General features: G+C 36.3%; 1 protein-coding gene across 1 annotated transcript in view; it reads left to right on the forward strand.

Annotated features, from left to right (window-relative positions):
* LOC134348080 (SR-related and CTD-associated factor 4-like) overlaps window positions 1-13,864 on the forward strand; it is an 80,888-nt gene that overhangs the window by 40,804 nt on the left and 26,220 nt on the right. The window contains exons 10-13 of the mRNA XM_063050921.1: window positions 6,250-6,441; window positions 6,525-6,616; window positions 10,991-11,181; window positions 11,489-11,589. Coding sequence (XP_062906991.1) covers window positions 6,250-6,441; window positions 6,525-6,616; window positions 10,991-11,181; window positions 11,489-11,589 — 576 coding nt within the window. The remainder of the gene's footprint in view (window positions 1-6,249; window positions 6,442-6,524; window positions 6,617-10,990; window positions 11,182-11,488; window positions 11,590-13,864) is intronic.

Below are 13,864 nucleotides of genomic sequence, written 5' to 3' on the forward strand. Positions count from 1 at the left end.
CGACGGCAGAATTTACGAATGATTGGCGTGAGGGAAGCCGTTGAAGCTAACAACCCCATGAAATATTTCTCCCAACTTTTAAAAGATGCATTCCCTACTGTATTTCCTGACCAACCACCGCTACTGGATCGTGTTCACAGAATCCCATCATACTCGTCTAGGTCAGATAGACCTAGGCATGTTATCTTACGTTTTCATTACTTTCAAGACAAGGAGAGACTGTTTCGATTCGCTCGATCTAAAGGTTTCATTGATTTTTCGGATCTTAAGTTCCGATTCGTGGAAGATTTCAGTAAACCAATCTGGGACCAACGGGTCCGTTACAGATCCGTGATGTCGGAATTCTATAAGAGGGATTTAAGACCAGCGCTGCTGTACCCTGCACGTCTAAGGATTCGCATGTCAGATGGAGCCCTTCGTTTTTTTGATTCTTCATCGGATGCCCAGAGTTATCTGGATCAACTTTTATCTCCAACATCTTAATTGCCTTCTTTTTAATTTTCTCCGTTGATCGGAGGCTGTGAATTGGTTGGTTTTAACTTTTCTGTGCCCTATTTGGGCAGAAAAGTTTACTTTTGATTTCTTAATATGGCTACTAAACTTTCTTTTTAACTGCGTCATTTCTTTCTTTTCCCAGGGGATTCTGGGTGGTTACTTCCCTTTTGTCATCTTACGTATTTCCTGTGCGGCCTTAAATTTTGTAGTTTTTGTTTAAATTTTATTCTGTTTTGCTTTTTATAATCACTTTATGTTAATAATCCTATTTTTTTTTGTTGCTGTGTCTATTCATGAGTTTGAGGTTTATTGTGGTTTTTTTTTATATATATTTTCCGGCTTTTGTTCTGTTCTGTGTGTATTCTAATTGAGCTAACTTTTTTTTACTTATTTTTTTACTGTTTTACAATTAGCTGATCCTTTTCATATTTATACCTTTTTTTTAGGGAGCGTATACCGGAAGTCATGGGGGTAGTTTTAGCGCTTGCTTCTTTCTGGCGGGTCTGCTTTAGATTTTGCCTTGGGGTCTTGGGCTGGGGGGTGGCGGGAGGGGCTTCACGTTTTAGTTTGTTTTTCTTTGGGCTATATACATTATTGAAGTACTGGTTGCGTCCTTTTCCCCGGTATCTTTTGTATGTTCTGTTTCCTCTCCGGGTTTGTGGGTCGCGCCTATTGTCAATCCTCCTTGTTGTGGGTTGACTTTAGGATTTATGGAGTCTATTATTAATTTTGTCTCCTGGAATACTAATGGTCTTAATCATCCTATTAAAAGAAAAAAAGTTTTTAAAGTGTTCCGGAGACTTAAAGCACAAATTTTATTTTTACAAGAGACCCATGTACGGAGGGGGGACAGACTACGTTTTTTCAAATTCTGGAAGGGACAACAATTTCATTCGAACTCCAATGCTAAGATTCGAGGCGTCTCTATTTTTATAGATTCCTCAGTTACTTTTATACAACAGGATATTATTTCTGATCCGAATGGTAGATTTTTATTGGTTAGTGGTTTACTATTTAATAAAAAAGTAGTTTTGGTTAATGTTTATGCTCCTAATATGGATTGTCCGGAATTTTATAAATCATTGTTTGATCAGTTTCCGAATTTGAACGAGTTTTCATTGATTTGGGGCGGAGATCTTAATACCTGTTTATCTCCAGCTTTGGACCGTTCGGCTCCTTTACGGACTTTACCTAATAAATCTGCAAATTTGATTAATTTTTTCCTTTCTGATTCTGGGTCGACGGACATTTGGCGTTTTCTGCATCCTCAGGAAAAAGATTTTTCCTTTTTTTTTCACATGTTCATCATTCCTATTCAAGAATTGATTATTTTTTTATTGATTCTCGTCTCATTCCTTCAGTGATTAAATGTGATTATGATTCTATAACCATTTCGGATCATGCTCCACTTAAGCTTTCTATTAAAATTATGGCCAATATACCAAACAATAGACAATGGCGTTTTAATTCGCTGTTGCTTCAGGACTCGGACTTTGTTAATTTTATGAATGAACAGATTGAGCTTTTTTTTACAATTAACCATACAGAAGATATTTCGGTTAACACTCTTTGGGACACTTTTAAAGCCTATATTCGGGGTCAGATTATTTCGTATTCCGTTGCTTTGAGGAAGAAACAGAAGCAGGAGGAGATGGCAATTGTGGACAAGATTAAAGAAATTGATAAGAAATATGTTATGGCTCCTTCTGAGGAGCTATACAAACAAAGAACTGAACTTCAAATGGAACACAGTTTACTACTCTCGTCCTCGATTGTAAACCAATTAAAGAAAACAAGAAGTGATTTTTATGTTCACAGTGATAAAATTGGCAAGCTGCTGGCTAATCAATTGAAATCTAATTATGTTAAATCTTAAATCAATCAGATTTATAACCAAAATGATCGATTGATATTGGATCATGTGGGGATTAATCAAACCTTTTGTGGTTTTTATTCTTCTTTATATCAATCAGAGTCTCCTCGAGATTCTAAATATATGAATGATTTTTTAGATAAGTTAGACTTTCCTCAGATTTCACAGGATATGTCTTCTTTATTAGATACTTCCATTACAATGGATGAGATTAAGAATGTTATTTTTTCTATGAATCTGGGGAAAGCTCCTGGCCCTGATGGGTTTACCGTTGAATTTTATAAATGTTTTGCTTCTTTATTGATTCCTTGGCTTTATAAGGTTTTTGAGGCTTCTTTGAAACTTGGTAAACTTCCGGAATCTTTTAATAGAGCATCAATTTCTTTAATACTAAAGAAGGATAAAGACCCTGCTCAATGTGCATCTTATAGACCAATATCTTTATTAAATGTTGATTCTAAAGTTTTTTCTAAGTTATTAGCAAATAGACTAGAAAAAGTACTTCCTTCTATTATTTCGGAAGACCAAACGGGTTTTATTAAAGGTCGTTACTCTTTTTATAATATTCGTACATTGTTAAATATCGTTTATACTCCCTCACAAAATGTTCCTGAGTGTGTTATTTCTTTAGATGCCGAGAAAGCTTTTGATAGAGTAGAATGGCCTTATTTATTTAAGGTGCTTGAAATGTTTAATTTTAGCTTGAAATTTATATCCTGGATTAAACTGTTATATCACTCCCCTGTAGCCTCGGTTCGTACTAACTCTTTAAACTCACCTTTTTTTCCTCTCTTTCGTGGTACTCGACAAGGCTGTCCTCTTAGTCCCCTATTATTTGATATTGCATTAGAACCTCTTGCAATTGCTATTCGAGAATCTTCAAATATTACTGGGATAACTCGGGGATTAAAGTCCCATAAATTATCACTCTATGCTGATGATTTACTTTTATATATTTCTAATCCTGAGAGATCTATTCCTGCTGTTTTAGAGTTATTAGCACAATTTGGTCTTTTCTCAGGTTATAAATTAAATCTTAGTAAGAGTGAACTTTTTCCGATTAATAAACATCTTCCCTTATATTATAAATTTCCATTTAAATTGATTAATAATTACCTTTCATATCTTGGGATTAAAATTACTTGTAAACATAAAGATTTATTTAAGACTAACTTTTTACCATTAATAGACCATATTACTCAACTTTCATCTAAATAGTTTCCCTTATATTTAACTTTGATTGGTCGTATTAATGCAGTTAAGATGTTTTTTTTGCCAAAATTTTTATATGTGTTTCAGGCATTACCAATTTTCGTTCCTAAATCTTTTTTTGATAAAGTCGACTCTAGAATTTCTTCATTTATTTGGCAGAATAAGAATCCGAGACTGGGTAAAATACATTTACAGAAAGCTAAGAGAGATGGAGGTTTAGCATTACCTAACTTTAGATTTTATTATTGGGCTATTAATATTCGACATATGAAATTTTGGTTACTTGACCGGGATATACTATCTATTCCTAAATGGGTAGCATTGGAATTACAATCTGTTCAGGGTTATACACTTGGTTCTATTTTAGGTTCATCTCTTCCTTTTGATTCGAAACGCCTTAAGCAGGTCTCTAACCCGATCGTTAAATATGCTTTGCGTATTTGGTTTTAATTCAGAAAATTTTTTGATCTTAATCAATTCGGGTTAGCGATTCCTATTTTAGGTAACATATTTTTTCCTCCCTCTTTTACGGATCGCGCTTTTCAAACTTGGAAGACTAAGGGTATTTTACGGTTTTTGGATTTATTTTTAGATGGTTCCCTTATGTCTTTTGAACAATTATCTAATAAATATAACTTATCAAGAATACATTTTTTTAGATATTTACAAGTTAGAAATTTCCTAAGTACTATACTTTCTTCCTTTCCAATGCTTCCTCCTATATATATTTTAGATTCGATAATTAACCTTAATCCATGTCAGAAAGGTGCATCGGCTATGATTTATAATATTATTATGAAACTCAGGAAAGCTCCATTTGATAAGATTAGGGTAGATTGGGAACAGGAATTGGGGCTTACCATTTCTGTGGATGATTGGGGGCAGATTTTACAATTAGTTAATACTTCCTCTATTTGTGTTAAACATTCCCTAATTCAATTTAAAGTGGTGCATAGAGCACATATGTCCAAAGATAAGTTAGCGCGTTTTTACTCGCATATTAATCCTTTCTGTGATAGATGTTCGGGGCAGATAGCCTCTTTAACTCATATGTTTTGGTCTTGCCCTACTTTGGAAACTTTTTGGAGAGATATTTTCAATATTATTTCTAAGGTATTAAATATAGATATCTCTCCTCACCCTATTACTGCTATCTTTGGATTACCTAAAATTTCTAGTAATCTTTCCCCTTCAGCCCGTAGAATGATTGCATTTCTTACTTTAATGGCGAAAAGATGTATTTTACAACATTGGAAAGAGCTTAATGCTCCAACTACCTTTTTTTGGTTTTCTCAGACGATTTTATGTTTGAATCTGGAGAAAATTAGAAGTAACCTTTATGATTCTTCATTTAAATTTGAACAGATTTGGGGACCTTTTATTCGTTATTTTCATTTAATGTAATATTTACCCTTCTTGTTTTTTTTCACTGTTTTAATGGAGGTCGGGATTGAGGACGTGATTTTAAGTTTAACTCTGTTTGGTTTCAAGTTAGCCCATTGCTTTGCTTTGCTTTTAGTTAGTTGCACGGTGGGTTTTTTTTTGGGGGGTTTTTTTTCTTTTTTTCCATTGATATATATAAAATCTAGTATACTATTATGTTATCTTGGTTTCTTATGCTTAAATTACATTGTTTGTAGTATTTTCTTTTTGGTATTGTTATCTTTTGGAATTTTATTATACTTTAACATTGTATTAATGTTTATATGGCTTACCTTTTTTGTATACACTCAATAAAAAGATTTAAAAAGAAAGAAAGAAATGGCTGCCTTTGTGAGCCATTCAATTCCTTGTGCCCACTGTGCTTATGGTTGACTTTTGACTTTTGTGCTACTTTCCTGGATCCTGGATCAGCCTCTACAGCCACCTGATGACCCACAAATAGACAATCTCTTAGGAATACCAGCCAGGAAAAGTTTCATCTATGCATGCACCCAAATTAAATACTTAATTTGTTTTGTTTACTTAACTGTGAATCATCACATATTAAATAGTATGTTGGTTATTGTATCATCACAAAAGGAAATCATTTTTGTTTCCTTATATTGATGAAAGATTTGATGAATGCATGTGTGTTGAACAGTATTAGCAGGATAATAAGGGAAGTCTGTTCAGAGCGGTCAATCCAAACTTTTTGCAGCAGCAATCAGTATTCTGAATAGAATGTCCTATCTGTTTACTTGTCCATACATTATTTTAATTAAGACTTTGAGGATCTTTGAAAGTATGTTAGAAAAAAATGTTGAACATAGAAAAGAGATTCTTAGTTTAGCTTAGATTCTTCTCAGGTTTTTACTGGGTTCTTCATTGTCCTCCCAATAGTTGTAAAGGGAAAATTTGCTTTGGTGTCCAAATGTGACAATGGTTTGCTGAATTTAACAGCTGTCCTTAAGGGTTAGGTACTTCAAAAATTGCATTGATTAGCTAAGAAACCAGCTTTTTAGTGTACTGATTGGGAGGATGGTGCATTGTTGTAGAGGAGAAAATGTGTGTTTTTCAAAAAGGTTATTCAGTATCTGTTTTCACTAAAATACATTGAAGCTTATCCATGAATAAGTTGGAACTTGGATGGTTATCACATGTCCATTATGTAAGGTTGCTTTTTAATATTGAAGATTTATTTTGACATTAAATAATTTTAGAATTTATGGTCATTTATTCTATTTCAGATGCCCCCACCTCCCAATGGGCAGTTGCCAACTTATGGAATGGTTCCTGTTCATCCTTATGCACCTATGCCTCAGCCTACTATGCCTCCTGTACCACCTTTACAGCCTGTTTTTCAGCAAGAATATCATGCTCCCACTGAGGTGCCACAACAACAACAGCAGCAGCAACCACAGCAGCAGCAACAACAGCAAGTGAGTTAAATTTAAGTTGTGGTGCAATGCAAGTTACTTTAAACAGTACCAACAAAATGATTTTTTTTTTGTTCTTTTTCAAGGAAGTAGATATGGAGATTGAAAAGCCTGAAATGCATGAAGCAAAACGTCGTAGTGTTGAAAACAGACGGTCACGCACTCGATCTGGATCCAGGTTAGTAATAGGCTATAAGTTTGCACTATATGAATGTACTTGAAACAGCTTCAAGGATGTAACTATCTATCTCCTGCAAGGATCCATGTTGAGAACTTAACTGTAAATGTTAATGACTTACATTATGCAGTGAAAAGCCACATATTCTGAGTATGTTTATTGCTTACTGTACTAAGAGAAACATTGAATTTCATATGTCAAAAACAAATGGACAACAAGCATTCCGCGAGGTTTAACACTTAGGACGTAAAATGGATAAAATGGAATTATTGTGGTAAAATCTAAAAATTGTAGACATCTAAATATGCCTTGGATTTTATGTACATGAATCATTAGAGTGTAGTAAAATGTATTTACAAATCAATTTAGGTAGTTGCTTACATAAAATGTCTTTTTATTTGCCCTGACAATGTGACAATGCATTCTGTGAGATGGTTTCCTGATTAGACTGTCAAAGTTAGTTCACATAATGCCTCAGTATCAGAGCTTTCAAATGAGTACAAATATTTTTGGTTCCTTATGTGAAACCCTTCAGACCTTTAATTGGAATATTGATCATGTGGCATATTGAGTTGTGTGAAAAATAAGGTTGTGACCCATGTCCTCAGAGAAGGCATCTTTGCCAGGAGATTCTGGGAAAAGACTGGGGTATTTGTCATGGTTTGTCTCAAACAGATGTTTTACATAAGTCTCTGTGCTTTATCTGAGGTTCCCAGAGGGACATGCTGAAAGAAATATCATTTGCTGTGAGGAGCCATCAGTGCAGTGAAAGTGCCCTCTGAAATGCTTGTAATCTTAGTTATTTCAGAGCAAAAATGTTTGCCAGTCATTTTTGGAGAAGTACCACTTTACCACTGCTCCATTCTTATTAATGCTATGAATGAATGATAACTAATGATTTGCTAATGTTAAGTAATGGCAATAATGTGACATTAAGAAAATGCTCTCTTGAATATTCTGGACAACATACTTCTGAATAATTTAACAAAATATACTTAGACAGCATCCTGAGCTAGTTCAGAGAATCAGTGGAGTTACAAGTGGGAATGTTGGCCTTTATATTTTGAGGCCCAGGGTGGAGTTGTATGAAACCCTGGCTAAGTTATTTTAGAGCAGATCTGGTAAATATTTGTCTAATTGACAAATGAAGACTTCAAGATATATAGGAGAAATTATCATTGAGAGAGAACTTATTTTCTGCTGGGAGGGCAGTGTGAGTAGGTGTATCTTGAAAATTAGTGCAAGACACAAAGGGTGTAGAGGTTTGGAAGATGCTAGATAAATTGTTTATTTTTAAATTAGTGATGGTCTTTGGTTAACTTCTGTTCTGTTTTCGACATTTATGGGGCAGGAGCAGGCAGAAGAAACTAAATCCCAGATCACCCATAAGCACATTGAGGTCAAGTTTAAGGGATTTAAATCGCCTACTTCCATATCTGCATTCCTTATAAAAGTAAGCAAATAACTTTAGGCACTTGTTTTCTCTTCTGTTTGCACTCAGCTGATAATTCAGTTTCCTACTTCATTTGATCATTGTAACTCTGAACTAGCAGTTTCTGAGCCAGGTTCTTATGGACGTGTATCGCAGTACATCATGACACCTGTTGTCTGGATTTCCTCCTTTTTTGGGGTAATAATTCTACAGAAATTTTAAATTGTTCAGTGACTATAATTCAGAATCATTTTTACTTTAGGGGCGACACAGTAGCATAGCAGTTAGCACAATGCTATTACAGCACTAGTGACCAGGGTTAATTAATTCCCACTGCTGTCTATAAGGAGTTTGTATGTTCTCCCCATGTCTGTGTGTTTCCTCCCATGTTGCAAACACACATGAGTTATTGTGTGAATTGGTCCCATGAGTGCAATTGAGCAGTGCAGGCTGGTTGGGCTGGAATGGCCTGTTACCATGCTGTATCTTTAAAATTAGAAAAAAAAGTCATAAAATTTGTTTTGTGGCAGCAGTACAGTACAAAAAGGTTCCAATAAGCAATATAAAAATAAATAGAGCGAAAAGACAGCAAAATAGTGAGGTAGTGTTTATCTTATGGACCATTAAGAAATCTGATGGTGGGGATCGGGGTCACTCACAGTTCCTAAAACTTCAAGTTCCTGTACTTCCTCCTTGATGGTAGTAACATGAAGAGGACATGTCCCAGATGATGAGGGATATTATTAATGGATCTCCTCTTCTTGAGGCACTGTCTTTTGTTGAAGTTTAAATTTAATTGTCATTCACCATACATGAATGCCCGTCAATACAGCCAAATGAAACTGTGTTCTTCTGGGGCCAAGGTACAAAACAGTGCCAACAATCACATAAAAAATGTAATATAGCCCAAATCCCTGAGTCTGTGAATCTCGTCGGCAAGGACAACATAATCCAACTTCCTCCGAGCGAGCATTAGAGGCAGCACGATACCAAGGGGACACTGCGCCGCATCGCCTCTGGGCATGGGCTGCAACTTCTGGGGCAACTGCAAACTAGCAAGCCTGCAGCTTCAGCATTGTCTGTGCTTCAACTGAGGCCAGGCCGCTCTCCCCAGTTGTTGGTCCCGTCAATAAACCGGTGAACTGGACTTGCAGCATTCCACATTACCAATTTTCAACAGGGATTGCGATCAGAGGAAAAACAACTAAGACAATCACTCACTGTTAGACTGCACACTACCTTCGCACACCAACTCTGATACTTTTCTATAGCAGGCAGCAGCATGATCTACACCAAGTCTAGTTCCTCTAGCTCCTCTGCCTGTGAGCAAGTCGCTGATGGGGTAGACCTGCAGGACTTGAAGTTCTTAATGTCCAGCATTATCATTTGATCATAAATAAAAAGACATTTTTAAAAAGGACAAAAACAGCTTTGGTCCCAGAAAGGCTGCTGTATCTGAGGGCGGTGCCCTCTTACTGGATTTTGAAAATGTTCTCAATGGTGGGAAGGCTTGTGCCCATGATGGAGATGTCTTGAGACTACAACCCCCTTCAGCTTTTTTCAGTCCTTTGGACCCTCATACTATGTGGTGATGCAACCAGTTAAAATGCTGTCTGTGGTACATTTGGAGAAATTTGCTAGTCTTTAGTGATATGCCAAATATTCTCAAACTCCTAATGAAGTATAGCTGCTGGTGTATCATCTTTCTGTTTGTTTCAATATGTTGGGCCAGGGAATGGATCCTCTGAGATGTTGATGCCCAGGAGCTTGAAGCTCTCACCCTTTCCACTGCTAACCCCTTGAAGAGGACTGGTGTGCCAACTTCCCTTTCCTATAGTCCACAATCAATTCCTTGCTCTTACTGATGTTGTGATACCATTCAACTAGCCAATTTATCTCACTCCTGTGTACCTCCTCGTCACCATGTGAGATTCAGCCAACAATAGTTATTATCAGCAAATTTACCTTGCCAAACAGTCATGAGCATAGAGAGAATGGGGCAGTGGACTAAGTGTGCATCCTTGAGGTGCCCCTGTGTTGATTGTCAATGGAAAGGAACTGTTATTTCCCCTCTGCACTGATGTGGTCTCTCAATGAGGAAGTCAAGGATCCAAATGTTAGGTTTCAACTTGTGCAAAATAATGCCATGCAAACCCTACCACAGCCAACCTGCAACCAATTTAAATGTTCCTTGTCCTCACAAATGAAATGCAAGAAAATGAAAATTAATTTCACACCTAATTTTCCAAGTTTTCAAAAATTGTATCCATGATCATCGAATGGAGATTGGTGAAACATAATGTAGAAGCAGAAATGGTGGTAAATTAGGAACTTCTGTGTCATGTATTGGCAGTTAAGATACTTGTCAATCTACATAGGTTTATTTATTATGTCTTGATAAATTTAGATTGTTGGCTACTAAATGTTTATTCTCTCATAGACAATAAATTTGATAGTCCATTATGTTCCTATACTCAAATGATTGCTAAATGGCCATCAATTTTGCAGTTCACTGTTCACCCTTATGGTAGAACTGTCAGGAAAAATTTAGAATACATAGACATGCTTTGGAAGTTTGAAATGCAAATTTATAAATTAATAACTTTAAAAGCTGAACTTCCTGACAGATTGCAGCAGAGTAGGTGCATTAATCAACTTCACAAATTCCGTTCATTTCTAGAACCAGGTTTTAATTGAGATCTTGTTATCTGTTCATAATTGTTAATAGGCGACCTAGCTGATGTGAAAGATATTCTTACAGTTCAGAATGTGAGTATTGAGAACAGTGCTGTCTTTAATTATTAGCATTGTTATTCAGTTTTAGCTATTTTGTGGAAATTGGAAGGATTTGTATTTGTTCAGAAGACTGGTTGTTAAAGTATAGATGGATTTATAAGACCTGATGTGGAATATAAAGCATTTATTTTTTTTATTTTTCGCAGATCACCGAAGAGGAGACGTTCTCGGTCAGGTTCGAGGTCCCGAAGATCAAGACATAAACGTTCTCGATCACGATCTAGAGAAAGGCGAAGGCACTCTCCTCGATCCCGAAGTCAAGAAAGACGTGAACGAGAAAAGGAGCGAGAACGGCGGCAAAAAGGGCTTCCTCCAGTAAAGTCTAAAATTGTCAGCGGTGGGTAAAATGAGTCTAGTAAAAAATCCTCTTATTTCCACCAAAGACACATTATATTTTAAAGGAACATTCTGTCACTAATGTAGTTTATGAATATAATTCTTCTGCAACTAATCTTAAAAAAAAGTTCATAATATTTAGCTAAGATCATCAGTTTTTGCAAGTGAATTTTTTCTAAACACAAGGGCTATTTCTGTTTTGTACATTCAAATCACATTTGTACATTCAAATTACATTTGTTATTTAAACATTTCATATTGTTAAGGCAAAAATATTCCTGTATTTACGCTTTTCATCTTGAATCCAGTTTGTAGCACAACTCTCTGGATAGGACAACTGGATAAAAGAGCAACACAGCAGGATGTTGCAAATCTTTTGGAAGAGTTTGGCCAGATAGAATCTTTGAATGTAAGTATATTTTATCAATGAAAATTCATTTGTTGCCTTGGATTAAGTACCAATGTATAAATTATCTATTTTTCATTGTATGGAGCTAGATTCTTGCCTTGGCCAAGGAAAACAGGAATAAACCAGCTAATGTTTTTACCACCTACTTGCATCCTCTGATTGTTGCTGGGTCTTGACTATATTGCTATTGTAAGATCTAAGCTGGTTTTGACTTGCCTGTTTTAGTTAAAAAAAAAAGTTTTTTGCTGTGCATGTAAGGTAATTTTTGAGTGTAAAATTCATAGTTGAGTGTTGCTGGGATCTGATCCATCCTTCATTCAGAAATTAAATTAGTAGATTTAAAGTTGGGGAAAACTAATTTTAAGATTTGTAGAGCAAAATTACTTTTTGTGCCATTGTATAAAATTAATTACTGTATGTTTGTTACATATTTGCTGGTTAGGGTTGCTTAGCAAGATGTAAGGTATAACATTCCAATCTGAAGCTACCTCTGCTCATACATGACAGTTCTATTCACGATTTGTGGTCTACTTTATACAAGTGCCAGTTTGGACCACAATTAATTCTGTACAGTTGCAAGAAAAAGTTTGTGAACTCTTTGCAATTACAAGGTTTTCTGCATTAATTACTCATAAAATGTGGTCTGATCTATGTCTAAGTCTGCCTAAACTAATAACACACATACAACTACTTTTCATATCTTTATTGAACACATTGTTTAATCATTCACAGTCCTGGCTAGAAGTATGTGAACCCTTGTATTTAATAACTGGTAGAACCTCCTTTAGCAGCAATAACCTCCACCAAATGTTTCCTGTAGCTCATTTCATACAAAGCTGTATCAGGTCATCAATATTTCTGGGATACCATGCACAAATTAACCCTCTTCAGGTCATGCCACAGCATCTCAATTGAGTTAGTCTGCTCTGACTTGGCCATTCCAAAATGCAATTTTTTTTCTTCTTTTTAAACCATTCTGTTGTTGATTAAATCTTGTGTTTCGGATCATTTTGAATCACAAAAGGTTGGTTTGTAGTTGCAGGAGACTATCAAGAAGACGAGGAATGTTGGCCTTCATTGCTAGAGGGATTGAATTTACGAGCAGGGAGCTTTTGCTGCAACTAAACAGGGTACTTGTGAGGCCGCACCTGGAGTACTGTGTGGTCTCCTTACTTGAGAAAGGCTATACTGGATTTGGAGGTGGTGCAGAGGAGGTTCACCAGGTTGATTCCAGAGAAGAGGGGGTTAGACTATGACGAGAGATTGAGTCGTCTGGGACCGTACTCACTGGAATTCAGAAGAATGAGAGAAGATCTTATAGAAACATATAAAATTATGAAAGGGATAGATAGGATGGGGCAGGAAAGTTGTTTCCACTGGTAGGTGAGACTAGAACTAGGGGACATAACCGCAAGATTCGAGGGAGTAGATTTAGGAAGGAGATGAGAAGGAACAGCTTTTCCCAGAGCATGGTGAATCTGTTGAATTCACTGCCCAATGAAGCAGCGGAGGCTACCTCAGTAAATATATTTAAGACAAGGTTGGATAGGTTTTTGCATAGCAGGGGAATTAAGAGTTATGGGGCAAAGACAGGTAGGTGGAGATGAGTCCATGGCCCGATCAGCCATGATCTTATTAAATGTTGGAGCAGGTTCGACAGGCGAGATGACCTACACCTGCTCCTATTTCATATGTTTTTTACGTTCATTGTCTTGTGTCATCCAATTTCTATTAAACTTAAGGTGATGGACCACTACCCTGACATTCTCCTGTAAAATGTCTCGATACAATTTTGAATTCATTGTTCCCTCAACGATTCCAAGCTGTCCAGCCCTTGAGGCACCTCAGATCATAATGCTCCTTCCACTATTCTTCACAGTTGGGATGAGGTTTTGGTGTACGTATGCAGTGCCCTTTTCCCTCCAAATAGAGCTGTGTATATTTCTACCAAAGTATTCAATTTTTGTCTCACCTGTCCTCAGAACATTGTCCCAGAAACATTATAGACATCCAGATGGCCTTTTGCAAACTTGAGACTTGAGACATCCAGCAAAGTATTTTTTGGAGAGCAGTAATTTCTTCTGTGGTGTCCTTCCACGAACACAATTGTCATTCAGTGTTTTGCTGATAGTAAACACGTGAACAGAGTCTTTGGCAAATTCTTGAGTTTTCTGCAAGTTTTCTGCTGTTACCCTTGAGTTCTTTCCCACCTCCTTTAGCAATGCACGTTTTGCTCTTGGTGTGATCTTTGTGGGACTCCCGTTCTTAGGAAGAG

The sequence above is a fragment of the Mobula hypostoma genome, chromosome 6 (genome assembly GCF_963921235.1).
Source record: "Mobula hypostoma chromosome 6, sMobHyp1.1, whole genome shotgun sequence".
NCBI classification, from domain to species: domain Eukaryota; kingdom Metazoa; phylum Chordata; class Chondrichthyes; order Myliobatiformes; family Myliobatidae; genus Mobula; species Mobula hypostoma.